Source organism: Typopeltis vanoorti, chromosome 16 (genome assembly GCF_054136105.1).
Source record: "Typopeltis vanoorti isolate ZY-2024b chromosome 16, IOZ_Tvanoo_1.0, whole genome shotgun sequence".
Classification (NCBI taxonomy): domain Eukaryota; kingdom Metazoa; phylum Arthropoda; class Arachnida; order Uropygi; family Thelyphonidae; genus Typopeltis; species Typopeltis vanoorti.
In genome coordinates this window covers 43,240,556-43,262,950 of record NC_143564.1, presented here as the reverse complement: position 1 = coordinate 43,262,950, position 22,395 = coordinate 43,240,556, and the positions used below count along the sequence as shown (strand labels likewise).

At 36.6% G+C, this 22,395-nt stretch overlaps 1 protein-coding gene across 3 annotated transcripts in view; it reads right to left on the bottom strand.

Moving 5' to 3' along the window:
- Window positions 1–22,395, bottom strand: part of LOC150097976 (protein phosphatase methylesterase 1) — a 371,474-nt gene that overhangs the window by 316,278 nt on the left and 32,801 nt on the right. For all 3 annotated transcript variants that reach the window (XR_016549609.1, XM_090406577.1, XM_090406576.1), the window contains exon 3: window positions 21,211–21,303. Coding sequence is in view for 2 of the 3 variants with exons in the window: in XM_090406577.1 (XP_090262703.1) it covers window positions 21,211–21,303 (93 nt within the window). In the remaining variant the exon portion in view is untranslated. The remainder of the gene's footprint in view (window positions 1–21,210; window positions 21,304–22,395) is intronic.

The following is a 22,395-nucleotide window of genomic DNA, read 5'->3' as shown; positions in this document are numbered from 1 at the left end:
CAGTACACATATGAGAAGCATTTTTAGATTAACTTTTGCATTTTTTTTTTATCATTTATAAAGCTGTCGAGATATATATACCATAGCATCATTTACCAAGGACTCACTCCATCTTTATATTATCAATTTATTTTGAATTTCACCAAGAGATTATAATGAAAAACTTTGTTTCAAGAAGAAGATACCATTCTTGGTGCAGAAAGAAACTTGAATGATGCAAGTTCTTTTGATAAAGAATCTGAGGCTAAGCCATATTACCTCAGTAGCATATAAGAAAAAAACGTCTTAAAAACTAAAATTAACAGATACTTTAATATTATAAGAACTAATAATATATTAAGCAATTATCTTGCAATTATGTCAGCATTTGCAACCCTTTTCTCAGTACTAGCATAGTATAGGTCTGCATACCTTCCTTGGGTGGGACTCACATGTTGCAAATCTGCTACATTTAAAAATACTTCCAGTCTGGTTTCAAGTACACCTATATGCCAGGTAGCACCTGTGAATAAGTTACTCAAAGCATGTGCTCCCACATTTTATCATTATTGTAAGTGTTTTTTTGTTCAAATTAATCAATAAACGGAAAACTACCAGCAGGTAAAGGAGTCAATTACTTCTGCATGACCTGTAAGTACTTATAGTAAATCAAATCAGTTATCTTTATAATTAAAATTATCTTCTAAAATAATTAAGATCAGCCATGTGCAAGCACCCACTATGCCTACTATGCGAAGTTAAGATGGTGGCAGCAAAGGCTAACGACGAAAGAGCACCTCGAGTTCTCATCAGTGTACCACCACTGATCAAAACAACAATATGAATTGCTGCAGATGTAAAATTGATGTTACCAATAAAAAAAGGGTATATTGTACGATTTTTGTTGCCAATGGCTACATGCTTCCTATGCAAAAATAGATGAATCACCGTAAGCTTTTTATTGAAAAAAGCCTCCCTTCCGTAAAACAGCTTCTGAACTTAGGCAAATGAGTTGTAAACCTCTAACAGCACCTTAATACTATGATTGAAACCTTCTCTTCCAAAATCTGAATGCTGGAAGCTAAGCTCGAGCTAAGCATCAAATACTCGATGATCACTGCTGCAAAAATGCACCCCTGCATGCTAATGAACTCTGCAACCTAACTGCATCAACGGTACACAACTTGATCAAGGCCATTATTCTGAACTTTCATGGAAAATGGTGAATTCACTATAAGGACACATCAGTAAATTAGCAAGAGAATGCAACTTCAATCCCAGCAAATCATCTGGTGCCATTGTTTGTTTTGGACCGATAAATAAAAGGAAGGATGGAACAAACTTTCCACATCTCATGAAAGTGACCTGTGACACACAGACAAGAACATCCAAATTGATAACAGCGATTAATAAATTCATGGACACTTGCCCCCAGTTTGGCATAAGTGCTAAACCTGACTTAACATTTGCCCAGAGAGAACAATGACATCATCTTCGAAGACAACTTGAAGAAAAAGGCCAAAATGGAGACAAAAGTTGGTTCATCAACTACAAACAAGTTAAATTGGTACAAAAATCAAGTAACACCACTAGTAGCCATCATAGAGACCAATATGCAAGCACTACATAGGAAACATGCAAGAACCCTTGAAAATATATGCTCTACAGAACCTTGCACATCCACTTCGCTAACATCCGTTGCCTCAAGTCCAGCCTTAATAACGTCTACCACCATCTTCAGTCTATCAAACCCACCTACTTTTTTTTGGAAGAAACTCAAATCTCACCTCCCGCCAGCACTATTAATCTCAACCATCTGAACGACACACAACACATACCCGTTCTGACATACCTTGCCAAAGAGCATCTAACCTAGAATTGCACAAAAATTTTAACCTTCCATGGTTGAAAATATCCCTTCCCCACTCACTCAAATTCATTTGCTATCTGTATCACTCCACTAATGCCGCAACCACTCTGAGCTCTGTAATTTCTTCTCCTTTAAAATCGATTTTCTCCAGTTCCACTTTCCTAACAGCGAAATCATCCTCCTAGGAGATTTTAATGTTCACAACACCAACTGGCTTTCCTCCAGTTGTACAGATCTTGCAGGCAGACTCTGAAACATTTGCCATCATTAACGATGTTACACAACTTGTTCAGATGCTAACCAGAATACCAGATAACCAGAACCACTCCTCAAACACACTAGATCTCTTCCTTCCCAATGACCCTTCCAAATACACAGTGAATGTAGTGAGTCCCTGGGTAATTCCAACCACAATCTAGTGCTCATCTCCTCCCCAATGCAACAACACTGACACATCCACTCCTATACAAGAGTAGTTTGACATTATAACAGTGCCAAGTGGGACAGCCTCCATGACCTATGCCTCATTTCCATGGCTGGACCACTGTTTCTGGTCTGTCTTCCAATCCAAACATATCACAAAAGTGATCCTTACTGGCATGGAAACCTTCATTCCCCACACTGCTCTGAACTGCCATCCCCTACCTAAACCTTGGTTCTCCAAAAGATGTGCCAAGGCTATATACAAATGAAAAATCAAGCATGCCACAACTGGCTTACTTCAAGAACTCCATCTTCCTTTAGGACCTATACCCAACCCCAAAATAGATGCAAGAAAACCATCAATGTTTCCAAAACTCTATTTTGGAAAAATTGATAACATAACACCCCTATCATACACAGATGGCTCTATTGCATCATCTGGATTAGAGGATTCCTCCAACCCAAAATTGTAACTGTGTATTGGGTTGGAGGTCAACTTAATGACCTGCTTCTGTTGACCTCTAACCCAATACACAGTTTTGCAGATGACAGTACATTGCATTCCTCCCTTTCATTTGATAAACCTTGCTCTACATAACTCACCTTAACCTACAGAACAACTACCACTGCCCTCAATTCTGATCTCCAAGCCATCCTCCAATGGAGCTCAGATAACCTTGCCAATGCTACTAAAACCCAGTTCTGTCTTATTTCTCACAAAAAAAGAACCATTTTCTCCCAGTATTATTTTTGATATCACTCAAATTTCCAGGCAAGAAGAGGTCTCTCTTCTTGAAATTACCTTGACATCAAGCCTCTCCTGGAATAAACACATGACAACAATTGCATTATCATAGCTTCTAGTAAACTACGATTTCTCTTTTGCTCAATTTGTTACTTCACCTCTGAACAGCTGTTAACCTTATGCTTGGCTCAATACAGAGAGCAATTAGATTGATAACACTGGCCAACAAAAAAAAATTTTTTTTCTGCTGATTATGATTTGACACTTGTTTTTTACTAATTTGGGTGTGCAGATTTCAAATATCAAACCCATTTTTCTCTATCACATCAGGTTTTTCCTCTATTGCATTTTCTTTTTGCTAATTTGTAAGTTTTTGATAGTTTTAAGGAGGCAGTACTATTTAGAGGATCAAAAAAATCAATTTTTTAATATTATTTTCTAAAAGTATGTACTTTTAAAAATCTGTTCCTAACTTCTTATCAAGACATTCGAAAAATTCCCGAAGATATAGCCTATTATTCAAAGCGGTGTGCAGATCAAAATCGGAGTGCTCACCGCTCTCGCTTGTTAGTAAACGAATAAATGCGTAAGAACCTGCAACGGCACATGCTGGCGCTTTGAATGCGAGAGAGGCCGATAACCGACCTAATACATTTAGGTGATGAAAAGTAGGCGATGACAACTGTCTAAAACAAATGAATGATATATGCGTCACAGCGGACAAAGAACGATCGAAATCAGTCAATCGTTGATCAATTGTGAAAGTATGATGAGCACTTATAACGTTTCAATAAAGTCTGTCTTGTTAATTGCATGTTAGTCAGCAGTGAAGAAAATACATCACATCTACTACTCGAAAATGTGTCAATAGTGTAGATTCCTTCTGCTACATTTGTGGCAGCTTTACTGTTCCCAGTCAAAGGACAAATATCACTGATTTCGTTAAGAAAGTGTACTTTGCATACTTTGACGTAAAACTTGCAGATCGGGACAATTCATATGCTCCAAATAAAGTGTGTAAGTCATGTGTAGAAAATTTACGACAGTGGAGCAAGGGAAAACGCCAAAAATTAGCTTTTGGCATTCCAATGATTTGGCATGAACCGAAAAATCACGTAGATGATTGCTATTTTTGTTTAGTTCAGACTTCTGGTTATTAATAAGAAGAATAAGAAAAAAATTGTGTATCCAAATCTCGACTCAGCAATTCGGCCAGTTGCTCATTCCAATGAAATAGCTGTGCCAATTTATAAAGGACTTCTTTTACTTGAGAATGAGCATGATCAGGATATGCCAGATGTTCTTGAGGCGCAAGACCCGGATGTTGATTTAGACAATGAAAATTTAATTTCTAGTTCTGGACCGCAACGTTTTACTCAAGCGGAATTGAATGACTTAATAAGAGATTTGGGCCTATCAAAGGAATCATCGGAATTATTAGCTTCAAGATTAAATGAAAAAAACTTACTGGAGCAAGATACGAAGATAACTTTTTATCGTAGCAGGGAAAGTAATCTTGTACAATGTTTTAAACACAAGTGTGGGTTTGTTTACTGTAACAATGTGTCAGGTTTACTAACTGAAATGAGTGTTGTACAATATCATCCAAATGAGTGGCATTTTTTATTTATTGACAGTTCTAGCAGAAGTCTCAAGTGTGTCTTACTACACAATGGGAATGTATATGGCTCAATTCCTATTGGCTATTCAGTCCACTTAAAGGAAACATATGAAGACATTAAAAAGGTGTCATTCTGAAGTTATTAAAATATACAGACCATAACTGAATCATCTGTGTGGATCTTAAAATGGTGAACTTTTTACTTGGCTTTCAAAGAGGATATACAAAGTTTCCGTGTTTTCTATGCTTCTGGGATAGTTGAGCTAGAAACCAACACTGGAGTCAGAAACATTGGCCTCTTAGAATATCCTTAAATGCTGGAGAACAGAATGTTATAAATCAAGCTTTAATCGACAGAGAAAAAATCATTTTTCCACCTCTACACATCAAACTTGGTCTTATGAAGCAGTATGTTAAAGCTTTAGATTTACAAGGTGACTGTTTCCAATACATATGTGAAAAATTTCCACAACTTAGTTATGAAAAAATTAAAGCCGGTGTATTTGATGGACCGCAAATTAGAACTTTAATGAGAGACCCAAATTTCATCAACTCTATGAACGAAATTGAGAAAGAGGCCTGGACTTCATTTACGATGGTTGCGAATAATTTTCTAGGAAACAAAAAAGCATGCAATTACAAAGATCTAGTGGAAACAATGCTTGAAAATTTCCAGCGCCTAGGTTGCAACATGAGCATAAAGCTTCATTTCCTATACAGTCATCTTGATAGATTTCCCAAGAATTTAGGTGCTGTAAGCGATGAACAAGGCGAAAGATTTCATCAAGACTTAAAAACTATGGAAGATCGGTACCAAGGAAGATGGGATTATCACATGATGGCCAACTACTGTTGGAGTATTCAAAGGGATTACCAAAACAGAACACACAGCAAAAATTGCTACAAACAAAAATTTATTCCCTGAAACTCATGTGTAAGTAAAATTGTTATTTTTTTTATAAATATTCTTGTAATTTTTAATGAATATTGTTAAGTAGTTATGTATCTAATTATCGGCCTCTCTCGCATTCAAAGCGCCAGTACATGCTGTTGCAGGTTCTTACGCATTTATTCGTTTACTAACAAGTGAGAGCGGTGAGCGCTCTGATTCTGATCCGCACGCTGCTTTGAATAATAGGCTATATCTTCGGGAATTTTTCGAATTTCCTGATAAAAAGTTAGGAACTGATTTTTAAAAGTACATACTTTCAGAAAATAATATTAAAAAATCGATTTTTTTGATCCTCTAAATAGTACTGCCTCCTTAAAACTATCAAAAACTTACAAATTAGCAAAAAGAAAATGCATAGAGAAAAAACCTGACATGATAGAGAAAAATGGGTTTGATATTTGAAATCAGCAGACCCAAATTAGTAAAAAACAAGTCTCATATAAAAGTCAGCAAAAATTGTGTTGGCCAGTGTAATTAATCCATCTCTTACCAACTCACGACCCCCCACTTTTGCACAGATGTTTGGTTTCTGCAACTTGTATATTCCATAAATATATATGGCATGGCAAATGTTCATCTAAAATAGCATCGATAATCACTCTAAGTGTGGGGAGGATTACTGATACTTTGAAACCCACAGAACAAAGTTTCTTCCCCTCCTCCTCCTGTGGAAGACTGTTCCAGAGTACTACTGTACTGTGGAATAGTCTTCCTGCTGATGTGTTTCCCAAGGAATACAATACACAGGCTTTTAAATCCAATGTAAACAAGTTTCTCCTTTCTCAATCCAATACCCATATACGGTACTAATGTACTATAGGTTGACCAACCAACCTCTCTTTTATGGGGCTCAACATAAAAAAAAAATATTGAGAGTTTCCCAAAAACATTTTTTAAAAAGATTTTTTACCAGTAGTGTAAAATCTTGTTTTATACTAGTTTGGATAGCATGATTTGCAAGGCCTGAATTTTCTAACTTTAAGCAGATGCATCTTCTTGTTTATCTCATTACTGCATATCTGTCAGTCAAAAATATGAGAGCCCACAAGAGTATAGAATCTGATTTAGCTTATCCTCCATGTCTAGCTGATTATAATTCTAAATATTTATGAAACAAGGCAGAGGACACAATAGAAAGGTGAAAAGGTTGGTTCTTTCATTAAAATAAGGGAGAGGTCTATAATGTAACTGCCAGCCTATAATACAATAACCTATGGTATAGTCTAATAGGTCAAATTATAATTAAGATCACTTTGTATACTAATCTTTGGACAATTCAAGATCTCTGTCTCTGGTAGTACCAAGACAAGATGGACATGCATGACAACCAGCATGAGTCATTCTATGATAAACACAAAACTGTTTCACTATCATTCTAAAGTGATCTTTTTAAGAAAAATCAACTCTTTTTTTTCATCCTCATAAACAATTTACAGTTGAAGTGGAGATGAACAATTGGTTTCCATTCCTTGACATTTCAATCAACAGACAAGCCAACAGTAGCCTATAGTTTTCTATTTACCATAAGATGAACTCTTTCAAGCTTACCAACCATGGTGAAACTGAAAATACGGCGAATATCCTAATAGAAACACACACACAAGCACATAAGTCACAAGCGCGCGCACACACACACACAAAAAACACTCACTATAGGAAGTCAGATCTAGAAGACCAATAGGAAGATGGAGGGAAAAAAAAACTCTTACCATATTTTGTAACAAATTTAGACAAACAAAAAACTTTTCTAGAGTATGCATGTATAAAACTTTACAAGAAACAAGAAAAGTCTGAAAGAGAAGGAGCCTTTACAACTCCTACAGCTAAGTCATGCCATTCCCAGTTTTTTTGCCTTGCTATGCACACTGGCTCTGTATTCCAATCAGATGTTTAGAACAGAGACAAAATACTTGAATCGTTAAACTAAAGTTTAACTTCATTCTTCAATGCTGTATTCATTCTGTGACAAAAGGAGTAGATTGATCTACAATGAACAGAAATCACAAGTTATTCTTAATAACAGGCATTGCACCATTCGTAAGTAGACTATGATGAGATCTCATTTAAATCACAGCAAAACATTCAGAAGAAAACCATGAACTAAAATAAAGTACTCTCTCCCAAATTTGTCTCTAATCTCACCAAAACAGAAGATGGTATCAGCATATGCCATCATCATCCTCAGTAATCTCATAGATAGGCCATGCTTTCTTCCAAGTTATTACAGGAGGAATGCCAAATATATTTATCCAATATCATAAACATGATAACAGTAACAGCATTTACATGATGTATGCATATTTTTTTCATTCTACAGGTAAATAAAAGATAGCTTTAATCTGCTAAGTGAATTTTTTTTAAAATATGTCCAGTGGACCACTCTGTTGAGCATCTGCAAGGAAGAGTTGAGCTCCCTGTCTCATCTCATCTTCCTTTTACCTTGCTGTGTCGAGGGTTTATTAATCATCGGACCTCAAACCGTTCACAGGATAAGGTGATCAGTCCTACGCCCAGGTGTATCATGTCCGTAGTGTTTAGTTCTCAAGGCCGGTTTGCCTGCTTTGCAGGATGAAAAACCCCAGGATAAACTGGGGGGGGGGACCTACTGTCCATGTCTAAGACTGGCTAACTTGGCTATGGCTGAGGAAGATCCTTCAGCTCCTCACATCTCTGACAGGAATCGAACCTAGGACACTCCTTCCCCAGGCATATGGTTGCGAAGTGCACAGCCATTAGGCTAACAAGAACTGCAAGAAGTGACATTAAAAGGTGGACATTTCTACTTCTCAGAAAATTTTTTTCTGAAAGTATTCTATATCATAATACAGTACATATCACATCACCTTGTTTCTAATATAATTCAATGTCTAATTAATTATTTTATTAGGAATATAAAATAAGCAGCAGCCTTATATTCAGTATTGCAATATGGAACCTTTATGTTTGCAGCGTGTGTGTGTGTGTGGTTACATTTACATGATTTGGTTTATATTTATTAATTTAAAAGATTGAAGGTATAAAACATACTATATCTTGGCATGAAGTGTGATGTCCAGAACAAGAAGACTTTCACAAAATGTTGTGTGAATTTTAAATTCTGAACCCTGTACAGTTCCTCAATAACGCTGAAGCTATAGCAGATAAAAATTTAAAAACAAAGAAGTTAAAAGCTGACACCAGAAAAAATTTGAAATTCTATAACAGTATACAACAGGTTGACCACAACTACACAGCGATTGTGTTACCAGTAATGAGTTGTTATAAACTCATCATTGGTAAACTTAATGGAAGAAGACATAAATGCATTAAGTTGAGGTCATAATGTAGCCTTTAGTAACCCTAGGAAAGTACCAAACTTGAAAATAATGAGAACTGCTCAACATGGAATATGTAACCTCCCTCCTGTAACAGCTTTTATTTTGTGGGGGGGGAGGGTTCAAATCCACAAAAAGTTACTATAAACCTATAGTACATTTTGTATCACAGGTGGACTAAGGATTTAAGTTAAGGGATATTACATCCCATATTGTTTCATAGCCGAATAAGGATTTTTTTTTGCCATTTTTATTAATTTCATATATTTTTTTTGTAATTTTTTATTGATTTTACATAGTCTAGAAACCCTTCTCTAGACACCAAACATGGAACTTTTTCAAGCCATTTCAGACCTCCAATAAGCAGGACAGTAGTCCCACACTGGGCAATGAAATTCATCTCCCACCTAAAGATAATCACATACATCCATTTCCACAGTAGGATTTGAACCCGAGACCTATTGGATGGAAAGCAGGTACGCTAACTACTCGGCCAACAAGGTGGGCAATTAAATCCAGAAATGCTTAATAAATATAAGCTCCACACCACATTCAAACCATAATAACCTTCATCTGTTCTCCTAAAGGCAAACTCCATCTAATTTTTGCTCTATACTTGTGCACTGATTTACTATGGACAAACAAGATCTGTTGACATCCACCTCAGAAAACAAACACATGCACCACTATTGTTATGGTGAGTCGGAACTGGTGGACAATGCTTAGATATCTCTTCACACAAACTAAATGGGAAAAAAAAAATCAAATTGCTACACAGAAGTCATTACAAGTCAGAATGACTGTTTTCGAAATCAGCAGCTGCCATGAAACTCTGTCCAAACCTCGATAGGTGTGTCTGTATTAATTTGTTAATTAATCTTAAAATTTTCAGATTGACTTAACACCTGTAAGCTTCTCTTTACACAATAGGTGGCATCAAATTAGGACTATAGTTCTTTGAGGTGGTCTGCTATGATTTTAAGCCATTTCCACTAATAACTGATTGTTACTGTTTGAGTACTGTGATAAACTGCTTGTGCTCTGAAGACTGCATTAATTTGTCAATTAATTTTCAAATTATGAGATTGATTTAACACCTGTAAGCTTCTCTTTACACAGCAATAGATGGCATCAAATTAGGACTTTAGTTCTTTGAGTTGTCTGCTATGTTTTTAAGCCATTTCCACTAATAATTGATTGTTACTGTTTGAGTACTGTGATAAACTGCTTGTGCTCTGAAGACTGCATTAATTTGTCAATTAATTTTCAAATTTTCAGATTTCACTTTTTTCAGTGCTCTTTCACCAGGCATAGTCCACTGTTTTGACTGCTGTTTGGACTCAGGTGTGTAGTGGTGAATCCAAGTTTTGTCTACAGTCACGAATTGATGCAAAAAATCCAATGAATTATGATTAAACATCGCCAAACACTGCATTGAAATGTCTTTATTTTTATCATTTTTGATCGACAGTCAACAATAGTGGCATCCATCGTGCACACAACTTTTTTCATGTGCAATTTTTCATGCAGGATATTATACATCCATTCAGTTGAGATGCCTACAATCTCAGCAATCTCATGCACTTTCACTGGACGGTCTTCCATAACAATACCATGGATTTTGTCAATCATTTCCTTCATAGTGACCTCAGTCAGGCGTCCGGAGTGCGCTTCATCTTCAATGGACTTACGATCACGTTTAAACTCATTTATCCAAAAATAAATAGTCTTTAATGCTGGTGCAGTCCCCATGAACTGCATCTAACTAGGCTTTGATCTGTGCAGCTGTCCACTTCTTTAAATAAAGTGTTTTTATCACTGCACGAAACTCATTTTTCCTCCATTTTTATGAAAACTGCGAACATGGTGATTTTAAATGTTTGCCAAACGAGAACTATGCATGCCACATGGCTAGAATTTTGCCAGGGGTCATGAAAAAGATGATACATGCCGACATTGGTATGAATGAACGAATTGTGTTGCCATCTACTGGAAATTTACCAAACGTTTCAAATAACCCTTGTATGCATGATGGAGAAACAGAGATGACTGTTTTAAGGCCAGGTTTCTCAAAGTGGAACAATTTTATCCTTGAAGAGAGTTATTAGAGGTGGCAATACTTGGGAAAATTTCTGTAACAGGTAGCATTGGTGACACTAGATACAAATGAATTCTCCTGTTATGATAGGACATGTTTTAAAATAAAGTTCTTCATTACACATGAAAAAATTAAGGATTTTCTCTAAAAGTGCTGAATGCACATAAATTACAGCCTTATCACTAAGGGACAAAATATCATCACAAATCACATGTTGAACTTGACTTAAGGAATTTTTCAATCATAGCAATGATTGAAAATCATTGCTATGATTGAAAGCCCACAATCTTTGTTCCAGTGGAACCGCCCTCACTACTGAGCTTAACCACATACACAGAACTTTCCTCTCCAATGGCTACAGCGAACACAGTATCAAAAAAAAATAATCAATTCCTCCCCCAATCCCCGTCCCTCTCGTAAGCAAGATTTTAAAAATGCCATCACCATACCCTACATCTGTGGCACTTCGGAAAAAATAGCCAAGATACTAAAAAAGTATAACCTACACACAGCATATAAACCCTACCGCAAACTTGCTACCCTTATCCGGTCTACAAAAGATCAGCTCCCTCCTCTCTCTCTGCCTGGAGTTTACAAAGTACCCTGTTCCTGTAAGCTTGCGTACTTTGGAGAGACAGGCAGATCAGCATCCATCTGCCTGGAGGAACACAAGTCGTACATCGTTAAACACAACTATGGCCATTCAGGCTTGGCTGACCATGTGTTGGACACCACCCACAGAGTATCATGGAAGAAACCACCATGCTCCACCACAGCAAATTCAAGAAAGAGAGACTTTTCTTAGAAGCAGCAGCTCTCAGAAACCAACCAAATCTAAATAAATACGGTTGCATTAAGCTTGAGAAGATTTGGGAAATACTCATCACCAGAGGTCCCACCTTACATTCCAGGCCACCTACGACAGCCCTTAGAGGGCGCTCCACCTAGATAGGACTTTAGTGTCACCCACGTGGTTGGGCTTAGCATTGTAAGTTTTTGTGTGCATGTTACATTAATTGTTTTTGTAATCCCCGTAGATGTCCTAGTGACTAGGACGAAATATAAGAAGTATTAAATTCTATTTTAATTCTTTTTGAGTGTTGTAAAAAATCCATTAAACCTCCAACATAAATAGTTTTACTGCATCACTAAATACAGCACAGAGACATTTACAGTCTGTGCACTATAGTTAGCAATAATTAGATTAATTAGAGACAACGGGAAAGTCCCTTCCTAATGAAAAACACATCTCCTCCCACAAACACTATGCTACACACACACATGCAAGAAAAACAGTTTTATTATAGTGCCAATATATCTAACTAAATACATTTGTCCTAACATCCTGTTTCAAATTTTCAGTTGTAGAAAATACACATTAGTAACTGTTTATAATGCAGCCACCTGACTATATATATCAAACTTGAAATCGGTTTGAATTGCATTTAACATTTTTAATATTGTTAAGATGGTTCACAAATGCTAATTTTATAATTAAAATTCTACCAAAGAGTTGCAACTAACATGCCAAATAACCTTTGAGAAAAGGCACTCGTCCAACACAGGAGCGAGATACATATGGTAAAGCAAGTTCCCATGGAAGTGTTGGCATCTAGGTGTTAAACAGAGAAATGGAATAAGCAAAGTGGGTATGGTGACATACCAATTAAATAAATATATATATGAAATAAGAGTGAAATGAGACAGAACTCTTAACTAGAAATACAAAAGGCAGTGTTCAAACCACTCTTAACTTATGAATCTCAGATCCACAAAGGCAATTAATATGAAAAAGGAAGATATTAGGAAGGAACTTGGCATTGTTACCATTTAAGAATGCGTGGACAGAGCTAATCTAAGGTGGTATGATCACTTAATCTGAATGGGAGAGAAAAGGTTAGCAAAGCAGATGTTTGATGGCCAGATGACAGGAAAAAGACTAAGAGAAAGGCCAAGATAAGTGAATTCGTGCAGTCTCAAGTGTCCTAGAAGACAGAATATAAGATCTAACATTAGAAAGTACAGTACTTGTATTTCTCCTCCCATCACTTTTACTATATCAAATGATCCATCATATTAACACAATTCTTTAATGCTTGAGAGTAAATTCTTTACCTTCATCTCACCTACCTTTACCCTGAGAGTAAAGGTAGGCGAGGTGAAAAATCTTGTGTAAGAGAAAAGACAAGACTGCATTTTGGTGGCATTGAAAAAGAGCACACTCTGCTTTCTCCATTTTGAAGGACAGTACATAGATCAATGCTTAAGGCACTGGTTGTAGATGATTGTGATGCTTGGAATGTATGTGCAGTGCATGGTTTATCAAATGAGTAAGATGAATGGAGTACTACTGTCTGCAAAATTGTGGAGGATTAGTGGTGATTGAGTATGTTGTTTATGTACAGGAGAAAGAGAGTAGGTGATAGGACAGCCCAAGATACTCTTGCATTGGTGGTGAAGCTTGAAGAGCGAGAGGGAGTTATCCACCATGACATGCACTAAATGACCAGAGGGGAAGCTAGCAACCCAATAGCAAAGTAGCAGGTAAACAAAAGGATGTCAATTTGTTTAGCAGGCTTTGATGCTAGACACAATCAAAGCTCTAGAAATGTCAATTTTTTTTATTTGATCCATACACGAAAGGTCACAAGATCTATAGCAGATTAGTGCCATATGTGGGCAAGAGGATAAGAAAGAAGGAATCTGTTCACATTCGGTGAGTTTCCAGATTGATTATAAAAGTGTGTTGGTTAGTAGTGGCTCTTGTTCTAATGATTTTGGAGGAAACTGGAGGAATCATAATGGCTAATTCAGCAGAGCACTGTCCATGAAACTATCTGTAGAAGATGCACAAGGCAATGGATATGTGGCAGTGATATGTGAAAGAGGGATCATTAATTAACTGGATTAGCTTTTTCTAGATAGAATCGAGCAATCTTAGAGAGGATTTTGGTGCACCGTCCAAAAATATGGGAGCAATATTCCATGGTTGGACAGATTTGGGATTTGTACAGAGTTAGCAGTTGCAAAGATGTTTAAGTCTAGTGCAAAAACGTTTTCTATGGCTAGAAGCTATAGATGAAATGTGTTTGCAACAGGAAAGGTTGGAAGTATAGGTCATTCCAAGAAGGGAAATCTGATCATGTTTGGATATCTGGGTATTAATGAAGGTAAGGAGGAAGGATGCAAACTCACTCTTGCAAGTGATCAGACAAGACCAAGTTTTGGTGACAATGAAGTCTGCAACGTTGACTTTACCCCATTGTGATATATCTAGGAGATCAGAGTACAGGTCACTGGTCATGGTGGATCTTGAGGATTCTAATATTTGGGTACTACAAGGTTTGTCAAATGAAAAGGAGGAATGGAGTGTACTGCCATGGGCAAAGCTATGAATAGGATTGGAAGTCTATGAGAGCAGGTCATTTATATATAAGTGAAAGAAAAGAACCCTGGAGTGCTCCTACATTGATGGGGAAATTTGAGGAAAGGAAACTATCCATCATGCCACACAGTGAGCAGTCAAGAAGAAAGTTGGAGATCCAGAGTGTGGAAGGCAGACAGTATGATGGCAGTTTGCTAAGTAGGCTTCTCTGCCAAACCTAATTAAATGAAATGTCAAGGCAACCCTGTGAGTTTCTCAGAATTTTTCCATGGCTTGAGTCCAGAGGTGGGTGGTGAAACCTAGATTAGTTGTAGATTGCAAGTGTTGGAATTCATACTGCTGATCACTGATTAGTTAGTAAATCTTTAGGCTGTTCAAGAGTTGGTTGTTGATGATGTCCATAATTTTAGAGAGAACAGAAGTGACAGCAATTTGGCAGTAGTTCATTGGTTAATGTTTTATTACCTTTCTTTGGAATGGGCCTTTTTCCTGTTGTATGGCAGATGCCAGGTGAATAGATCGAAAAGGTGATACAGTATAGGCATAAGATACTTTTGTAGTGCCAGAGGATGTGAAGTCAGTAGTAGTTTGAGAAAGGGCATCTGTGAGATTGCATAAGATAGTGGCCTGAGTTGCCAAGAGGAGAAGTGACCTCTATGGAGTGTTTGGAAGTACTGATTAAAGAGATCCAAAGTACTACTGAAAGAGTGAAGAGGGTTATCTGGAATTCATGTAGGATTTGCATTAAGTCATTGCATATGGCAAAGATTTCTGTCTCTCATCCAGTTTGGTTAGTGGTGTTGGAAAAATGGGGAGCCAGCTGGAATTATGAACACTTGCCAAAGAAGATGAGTTTCACTATTTGGATAGCTGGATTTAGATGGTAGAGTTTCATGGAAAAGAATGTGACGAGGTCTGAGTGGTTAGAGTTTAGAGAACGGTAGATGTAACAGATGAATATTACTGAACGAGGCAAGGAAACCTTGAGACAAGAGATTGAAAGCAGCAGATTCTAAATTAACCACTCTCTAGCATGCAATGTCTGATCTCAGAAAGGCACAATGAAAGGAATTGTTAAGCATGTAATTTGGTACTGGAGGTGGACAACATCATCATCATCAAATTCCTGTCATGTACCCTCAAGGGGTGTACAGGATATGACAGTACTACATGAAAAAATTACATCATTACTAACTTCCTATCTACAATTTTCCTCCAAATCAGTCTGTTACTTGTCACGACTCCAACATTATCAGATCTTATATTTCTATCGTCTAAGGCACTTTGTACCGTATCAATCCACCTATATCTTGGTCTTCCTCTGGGTCGTTTTCCTGCCAACCTGGCAGAGAACACTTGTTTTGCTAATCTTTCCTCTCCCATTCTATTTAAGTGACCATACCACCTGAGATTAGCTCTGCTAACGCAATCTTTCTCAGGACTCTCATATCTGCGGTCTCTAGTCTTTGGTCAAGTGTTTTACTTCTGACCCAGCTCTCAGATCCATAAGTTAAAACTGGTTTGAACACTGTCTTGTATAATTTAGTGTTCCGACTAATTTCTCTCTTATTCCATATGAATTTATTCATTTGACTTCCCACCATACCAGCTTTGCTGATTCTGTTGTCTATTTCTATATTTAATTTACCATCTTCAGTAAAAATTGTGCCTAAGTAGCTGAAATGTTTTACTTGTTCCACAGGTTCTCCATTCACACCACAGTTGACATTTTCAATGATTCTGCCTATTTTCATTGTCTTTGTCTTTTTATTGCTGACCTTCATACCATATCTATTACAACAGCTATTCAATTTAGTCAGAGAATCTTGCAGACTTGTAGCGGATTTATTTAGAAGTATAACATCATCCGCATAAAGCAAAGAGCTGACATTAACATCTCCAATTTTGATATCAGGTTTAATACCACTTTCCTTCATAATGTGATCCATATAGATAATGAATAACAGAGGGGATAATGTACATCCTTGTCTCACACCAGATTTAACATTAAACCATCTTCCTGTATTTCCTTCAATTCTAACTGCTGACTTACATCTCAAATAAAGACTAAGTATTGCTTGATATAATGCCCCATTGACACCATATAACTGCAGCGTATTGAATAGCTTCTCTCTTGGCACCTTGTCATATGCCTTTTCCAAATCGACAAAACTTAAATACAGATCTTTGTTATATTCCCATGCTTTCTCGACTATTTGTCGTAAAGTGAAGATCTGATCCTGACAGCCTCTATTTGACCTGAATCCAGCTTGTTCTTCACCAAGATTTTCTTCCACAATTCTTCTCAACCGTTTCTCAAGTATACTTGCATAGATCTTGCCAGGAACACTCAGTAGGGAAATACCTCTGTAATTCTCACATTCAGTTTTATTTCCCTTTTTATATATGGGTACTATGAGAGCTCTACTCCAATCATTGGGAATTCGTCCCTCTGTCCAGGCTTTCTGAAGTATACATTGCAACCACTGTAAGACTTTTATACCACCATACTTCAGCATTTCTGGTCGAATATCATCTACTCCTAGTGCCTTTCCACATTTCAAGCCTTTGATAGTTTTTTCTACTTCAAGTATGGATATGTATTTCTGACTGCATGCCTGGTCAGTGTTTTTTATCACTGTGCTGTCATCACTGCTTGTTTCATTTAGCAGTTTTTCATAGTAATTACTCCATACTTCAAGGATATCTTTTTCTCCTGTTTTCATGTCACCTTTATCATCTCTAATTTCTTTTACAGCACATTCTTTCCTCCATTCCAAAGCTTCTTCAACAACTTCCAGAATATTTTGCCACCTTCTTGATATTTATTTTCTATATTCTTGCCAAAGTCCTCCCATGACTTTTGTTTAGCTAGTTTTACACACTGTTTAGCTTTCTTACATTTGTCTCTGTATTCTGTAAGAGTAAAAGCTGACTTATTTGCCACGAACTTTTGATATGCTTTCTTCTTTTCCTTCACTGCCTCTTTAACTTCCTGTGTCCACCAGGGAGTTCTGATTTTTTTATCCTTGCACACAACCTCACCACATGCCTCTCTGGCAGAATCAATCAATGTTTTCTTCAGAGTTTGCCACTGAATCTCCAAGGTTTGATTCCTGATCTCAAACTCTTTCATTTTCTTTTCAATAATCTTTGTGTATTTTAGTCTACAGTTCACATCTGAGAGCTGCTCAACTTTTATTTGCTTTAAAACTTTCTTACATGTTATTCTTTTCAATATGAAATTCAATTTTATCCTGCTCAAGACTAAATAGTGATCACTTCCAATTTCAAATCCTCTGTACACTCTGGTGTCCTGCACCAGGGAGAAGAAAACATCACTTTCAACAATACCATAGTCAATGAGACTTTTCTTATTCCTAGCCTCTTCTCTCCATGTGAATTTGTGCACATTTTTATGTTGGAACATGGTGTTAGTAATAACCAGTCCATGTCCTGAGCATAAATCCAACAGATATTTGCCATTATTATTAGCTTTGCTCTTTTCTCCAAATTTTCCCAAAATATTTTTGTATGTCTGACAATCATTTCCTACTCTGCTATTTATATCCCCAACAAGGACCAACTTTTCCTTTTTCATTGTGTCAGTTGCTTTTTCTAAAGCGTCAAAAAAATTCCTCCACTTCTACCTTAGTAGAACCTTCTGTGGGACCACACGCACAAATAAGTCTCATTGTCCAGTTCCCCATTCTCATATTTGTCAACATTACTCTACTTGAGACTGACTGCCATTCAAGAAGATTAGCCTCGTATTTTGTGTTGAATACTATGGCTACTCCTTCTTTTCCTTGATTGTCATTGCCTGAATATAACATTTTGTATTTATTGCTCAGAAAGATCTCACCAGTTTTGGTCTTTTTTGTTTCAGTCACCCCTATTATGTCGATCTGGTACTTATCTAATTCCTCAGCTAGCTCCATTTCTTTGCCATTCAGGTTTCTTACATTGATAGTACCGATCTTTAACTCTGGTGATGTTGAGTTGGGGTTTGTTTTCAGATTTGTTCCAGTAGCTGACTTTTCACTGTTCGCCCTGGTTCCCTGGTGAAAACAACGGGGGCCTTGTTTAACTGGGCGATGCCTCGGCCGGCATGAAATTTTGTCATGTTGTACCATCATTTTTTATTTTGGTTTAACCAATAAGAATACAATTTGGTTGGCTAAATCCCAAATTGCCAGCCCATCCTTGTTCGTTCAGTATCAAAGTAGATACCCAACAGGGTGCACCACGAGAAGGTGAGGATTGAACATTAGGTCAGAAGCCCTGGTCGGTTCTCTGCATTCCTTTAAAGGCTATGTGGAGGTCTCCTCTCAGTTATACAGCTTTGACCCTTAAGCATCCCGGAGGTGGACAACATCATCATCTTCAAATTCCTGCCATGTACCCTCGAGGGGTGTACAGGATATGACAGTACTACATGAAAAAATTACATCATTACTAACTTCCTATCTACAATTTTCCTCCAAATCTACACCAGTAGATGGACAACAGTAGATGCTATTTGGATATCTGTCAAGAGTAACAAGTATGGATGACTACTAGTGATAGTCATTTATGTTGGTGTTAATGCCATGGATGTAAGTAAAGTGAATGAAAAAAGTGAGTTTTTATTGAGGGGATTATGGAATGGACTGTATGTTGTGATTGGTTGCATTGTACATTTTTTATTAGGGTTAGTTTATGAGGGAAAGTCCTTTTTGTCACAGTGTCACTGTCAATAAGATTCATCATTAGTTCATTTGTGGTTAGATGGAGGGATTGAGTGGAACATACAGTGAGAGAAGATGTGCTAGTTGACTGGGAAGCTTCCTGACTTGTTACTGACAGGTTCGTTTAGTACACTGGGTCCATGTACTAAACGGAGGCTGGCATGTAGCACCACCATTATAATTAATGTATCCTCAAAATGGAAGAGGTTACGGGTCTGTAAGCATGTGTGACATGACCTTAAAGGAAATGACTCACATTGTGCAAGGAAAGGAGGGGGTGGAATTGGAATTCCTGCTCTGCAGAACAAACATGGCATATGCCACTTCGGGTTGCCAATAGATTCCACAGGGTTCGGTACTGGAAAACCAATTAGTGTTCAATCTATGACAATAATGCTTTGGCTGGTGTACAGGAAGATATTCAATTGTTTGATTATGATGATAATGTGAAACTTGGGAGAGATATTAATAACAGTGCTGTTTAAGCTGCTCAAGAGGATTTGAATAAGCTGGAAAGGTAAGCAAATAAATGAGAGCATCAGTTTAATGCACCTAAATGTAGGGTTTGAAAATTTGGATCCACAGATAGGATACTTCATATTTACTTAGTGAAATTATAATGGAAAAGAAGAGGAAGCAAGGTTTCCTTGGGGTAATTGTAAATAGAAATTTTAAGTTCAGAGAGCATATTGCAAGGCTGTGAAGACCACTTGTAGAACTGCTACAATACTGAAAAGGACATTCCCCACAAGAGCTTTATAAAAATTGGTGGTGCCATTGTATAAAACTTTGATAAGACCACATCTGGATCTCTGTGCTCATATCTCATTACAGAAATTTTGAAGAGAATGAAATAACAATGGAGGGTGCAGAGATTTTAAGTTCAGAGAGCATATTGCAAGGCTGTGAAGACCACTTGTAGAACTGCTACAATACTGAAAAGGACATTCCCCAAAAGAGCTTTGTAAAAATTGGTGGTGCCATTGTATAAAACTTTGATAAGACCACATCTGGATCTCTGTGCTCATATCTCATCACAGAAATTTTGAAGAGAATGAAGTAACAATGGAGGGTGCAGAGATGGATAATGAAAATCACATCAGGGCTGCACAATATTAGTTATGAGGATAGGCTGAAAGCATGCAAACTACAGTTTGGTGGATAGAAGACAAAAGGAAGATATGATTGAAAAATTTATAATCTTTTGAAAGATTATTATTGGACTGAAGCTGGGAGATTTTTCATATGATAGAATGAGGGAAAAGAACAAGGACAATCTCTGGAAGTCGCAAAAGAAAGTAGTGAAAGAAGTAGAGTAGAAAATAAAGTAAGAAGTAATTTTTTTGCATGGAGAGGCAGAATGGTAGGAGCATAGAATGCATTGTACTTAAGGAGTGGAACTCAATCATTGAGTTACGTATCAAATACTATATACCTTTAAAAATACAAAATACCAGGATATGTCAAATTAATACTCTTAATATAAATTTTTAATTAGTTAAACTTAATTTTAGCCTAAGGTTGATGGAAAACAGGGGGGAGCTCCATTACCAAACAGCTTTGTTATTTTTTATTGATTATCTAACATCAGGAGGTACCTGAAAATTTCAGAAAATCAGAAATACAAGATCTAATAACAGTTGAGTGCCATCAGGCTAATTTTGAAGAAAACTGTTGATAGGAAATTAAAAATAATGTAAAGTTAATTATGTAGTACTGTTATAGCATATTGCATATTCAGTGAGGGTATATATCAGGAATTTGATCATGACTAATTTAACTTTTAACTAATTGTGTAATTAAATTTTTTTTTAAATATGTAATGCTTGTAGTAGTAATATGTTAAAATAATTTAAAAGAAGTGTGCATCAAAGAAAGTTTAATAAAAAAAAACTGCTTTAACATAACCCTCTAGAAACAGCATACAGCATTATTATTACCCAACACCCCCATGGAGTCAAAGACTCATTATTATGGAGTCCAAGACTCATCATTATGCACAATCTCAAGTTATGAACTCTATGGAGGTCACATAATAAAATAATAGTAAGAGCAAAAAGTTTAAATTAAAGTATTTAAAAAATTGTACTTACAGAAAACAATGCCCAGGTAAGACCACTGTAGCCGCCACCATGCAACATTAACAGAAGTGGACCTGTTTCTCCAGAACAATAAACTCTAAATATCTGTTTTTTGTTAAAATCAATAATTTAATAATACAACTCTATAAAACACTAATTTTATAACTGTAATAATCCATATGATATCTGTCTTAGCTATTTCTTAATATTTTGAGTTTAAATTTGGAAGTATGCCTTACTAGGTTAGAGGAAGACAGAAACTTTGGGTCTATCATTGTCAGAACAATTGTTTATAAAAAATAATAATAATAAAATAAAAAAGTGTGCGAGTGCGCAGGCATGTTATAATTATACAAGTTTATATATGAAAGCTGTATGAAGATGTTTGTATACTTATACATTTATAGTATAAGTATACAAACGTGGGGGATCAAACTCATTCCCCACGTCCATGAATTCCACACCACACTGTCTGCATGACCTGCGCATAATGTCATTTGCGATTATGGCCCTCCTCCTAAACTCCTCTGTCATACCGCGGCAACAGACTCACCATTCTAACTCTGTCACTCTTTTCTTTCGCTACCTTTAACAATACTTTCAAGTCCTCTCTCATAAAAAATTTATCACCTTTCAATTCATTCGTACCCGCCACAATTATTAATTCTTTCACCCTCTGTTTTTGCACTCTAATACTCTCACTTACATCCTTAAATTTCGCACCCGGTAAGTATGATTTAGTTACACTCCCATCTATCACTCCTCTTAATAGTACCAATATACATAAATATCATGTACTCTGTCACTACAGCTGCTTCTTATGAACAAAATATCTGAATTGAATCACTCTCCAGCAGCAACGTGTATCATACAGATATGTAACATTATAGTTCACTGTGATCTGGCTATTATCAACGTTGTGACATAGATGTGTTAATGAATTCTGTAATTATGGTGTTGTGTGTGCATAAAATTGCCTTGATTATTTTCTAAGCATTTGGGAAAACATTTATAGCAGCATGTAGTTTATAAATAGAACATATGAGCATAGTCATTTATTTCTGCTGAGGGGAAGCCATTTTAGTTGTTTTCAACTTTGAGAAACTCAGCGATGAATGTGCATCAAAAGGAAAGTAACATGAATAAGATTTAAGATTTTGGCATTTGAAAATTATAGTGGTGTATATATACTGTCGG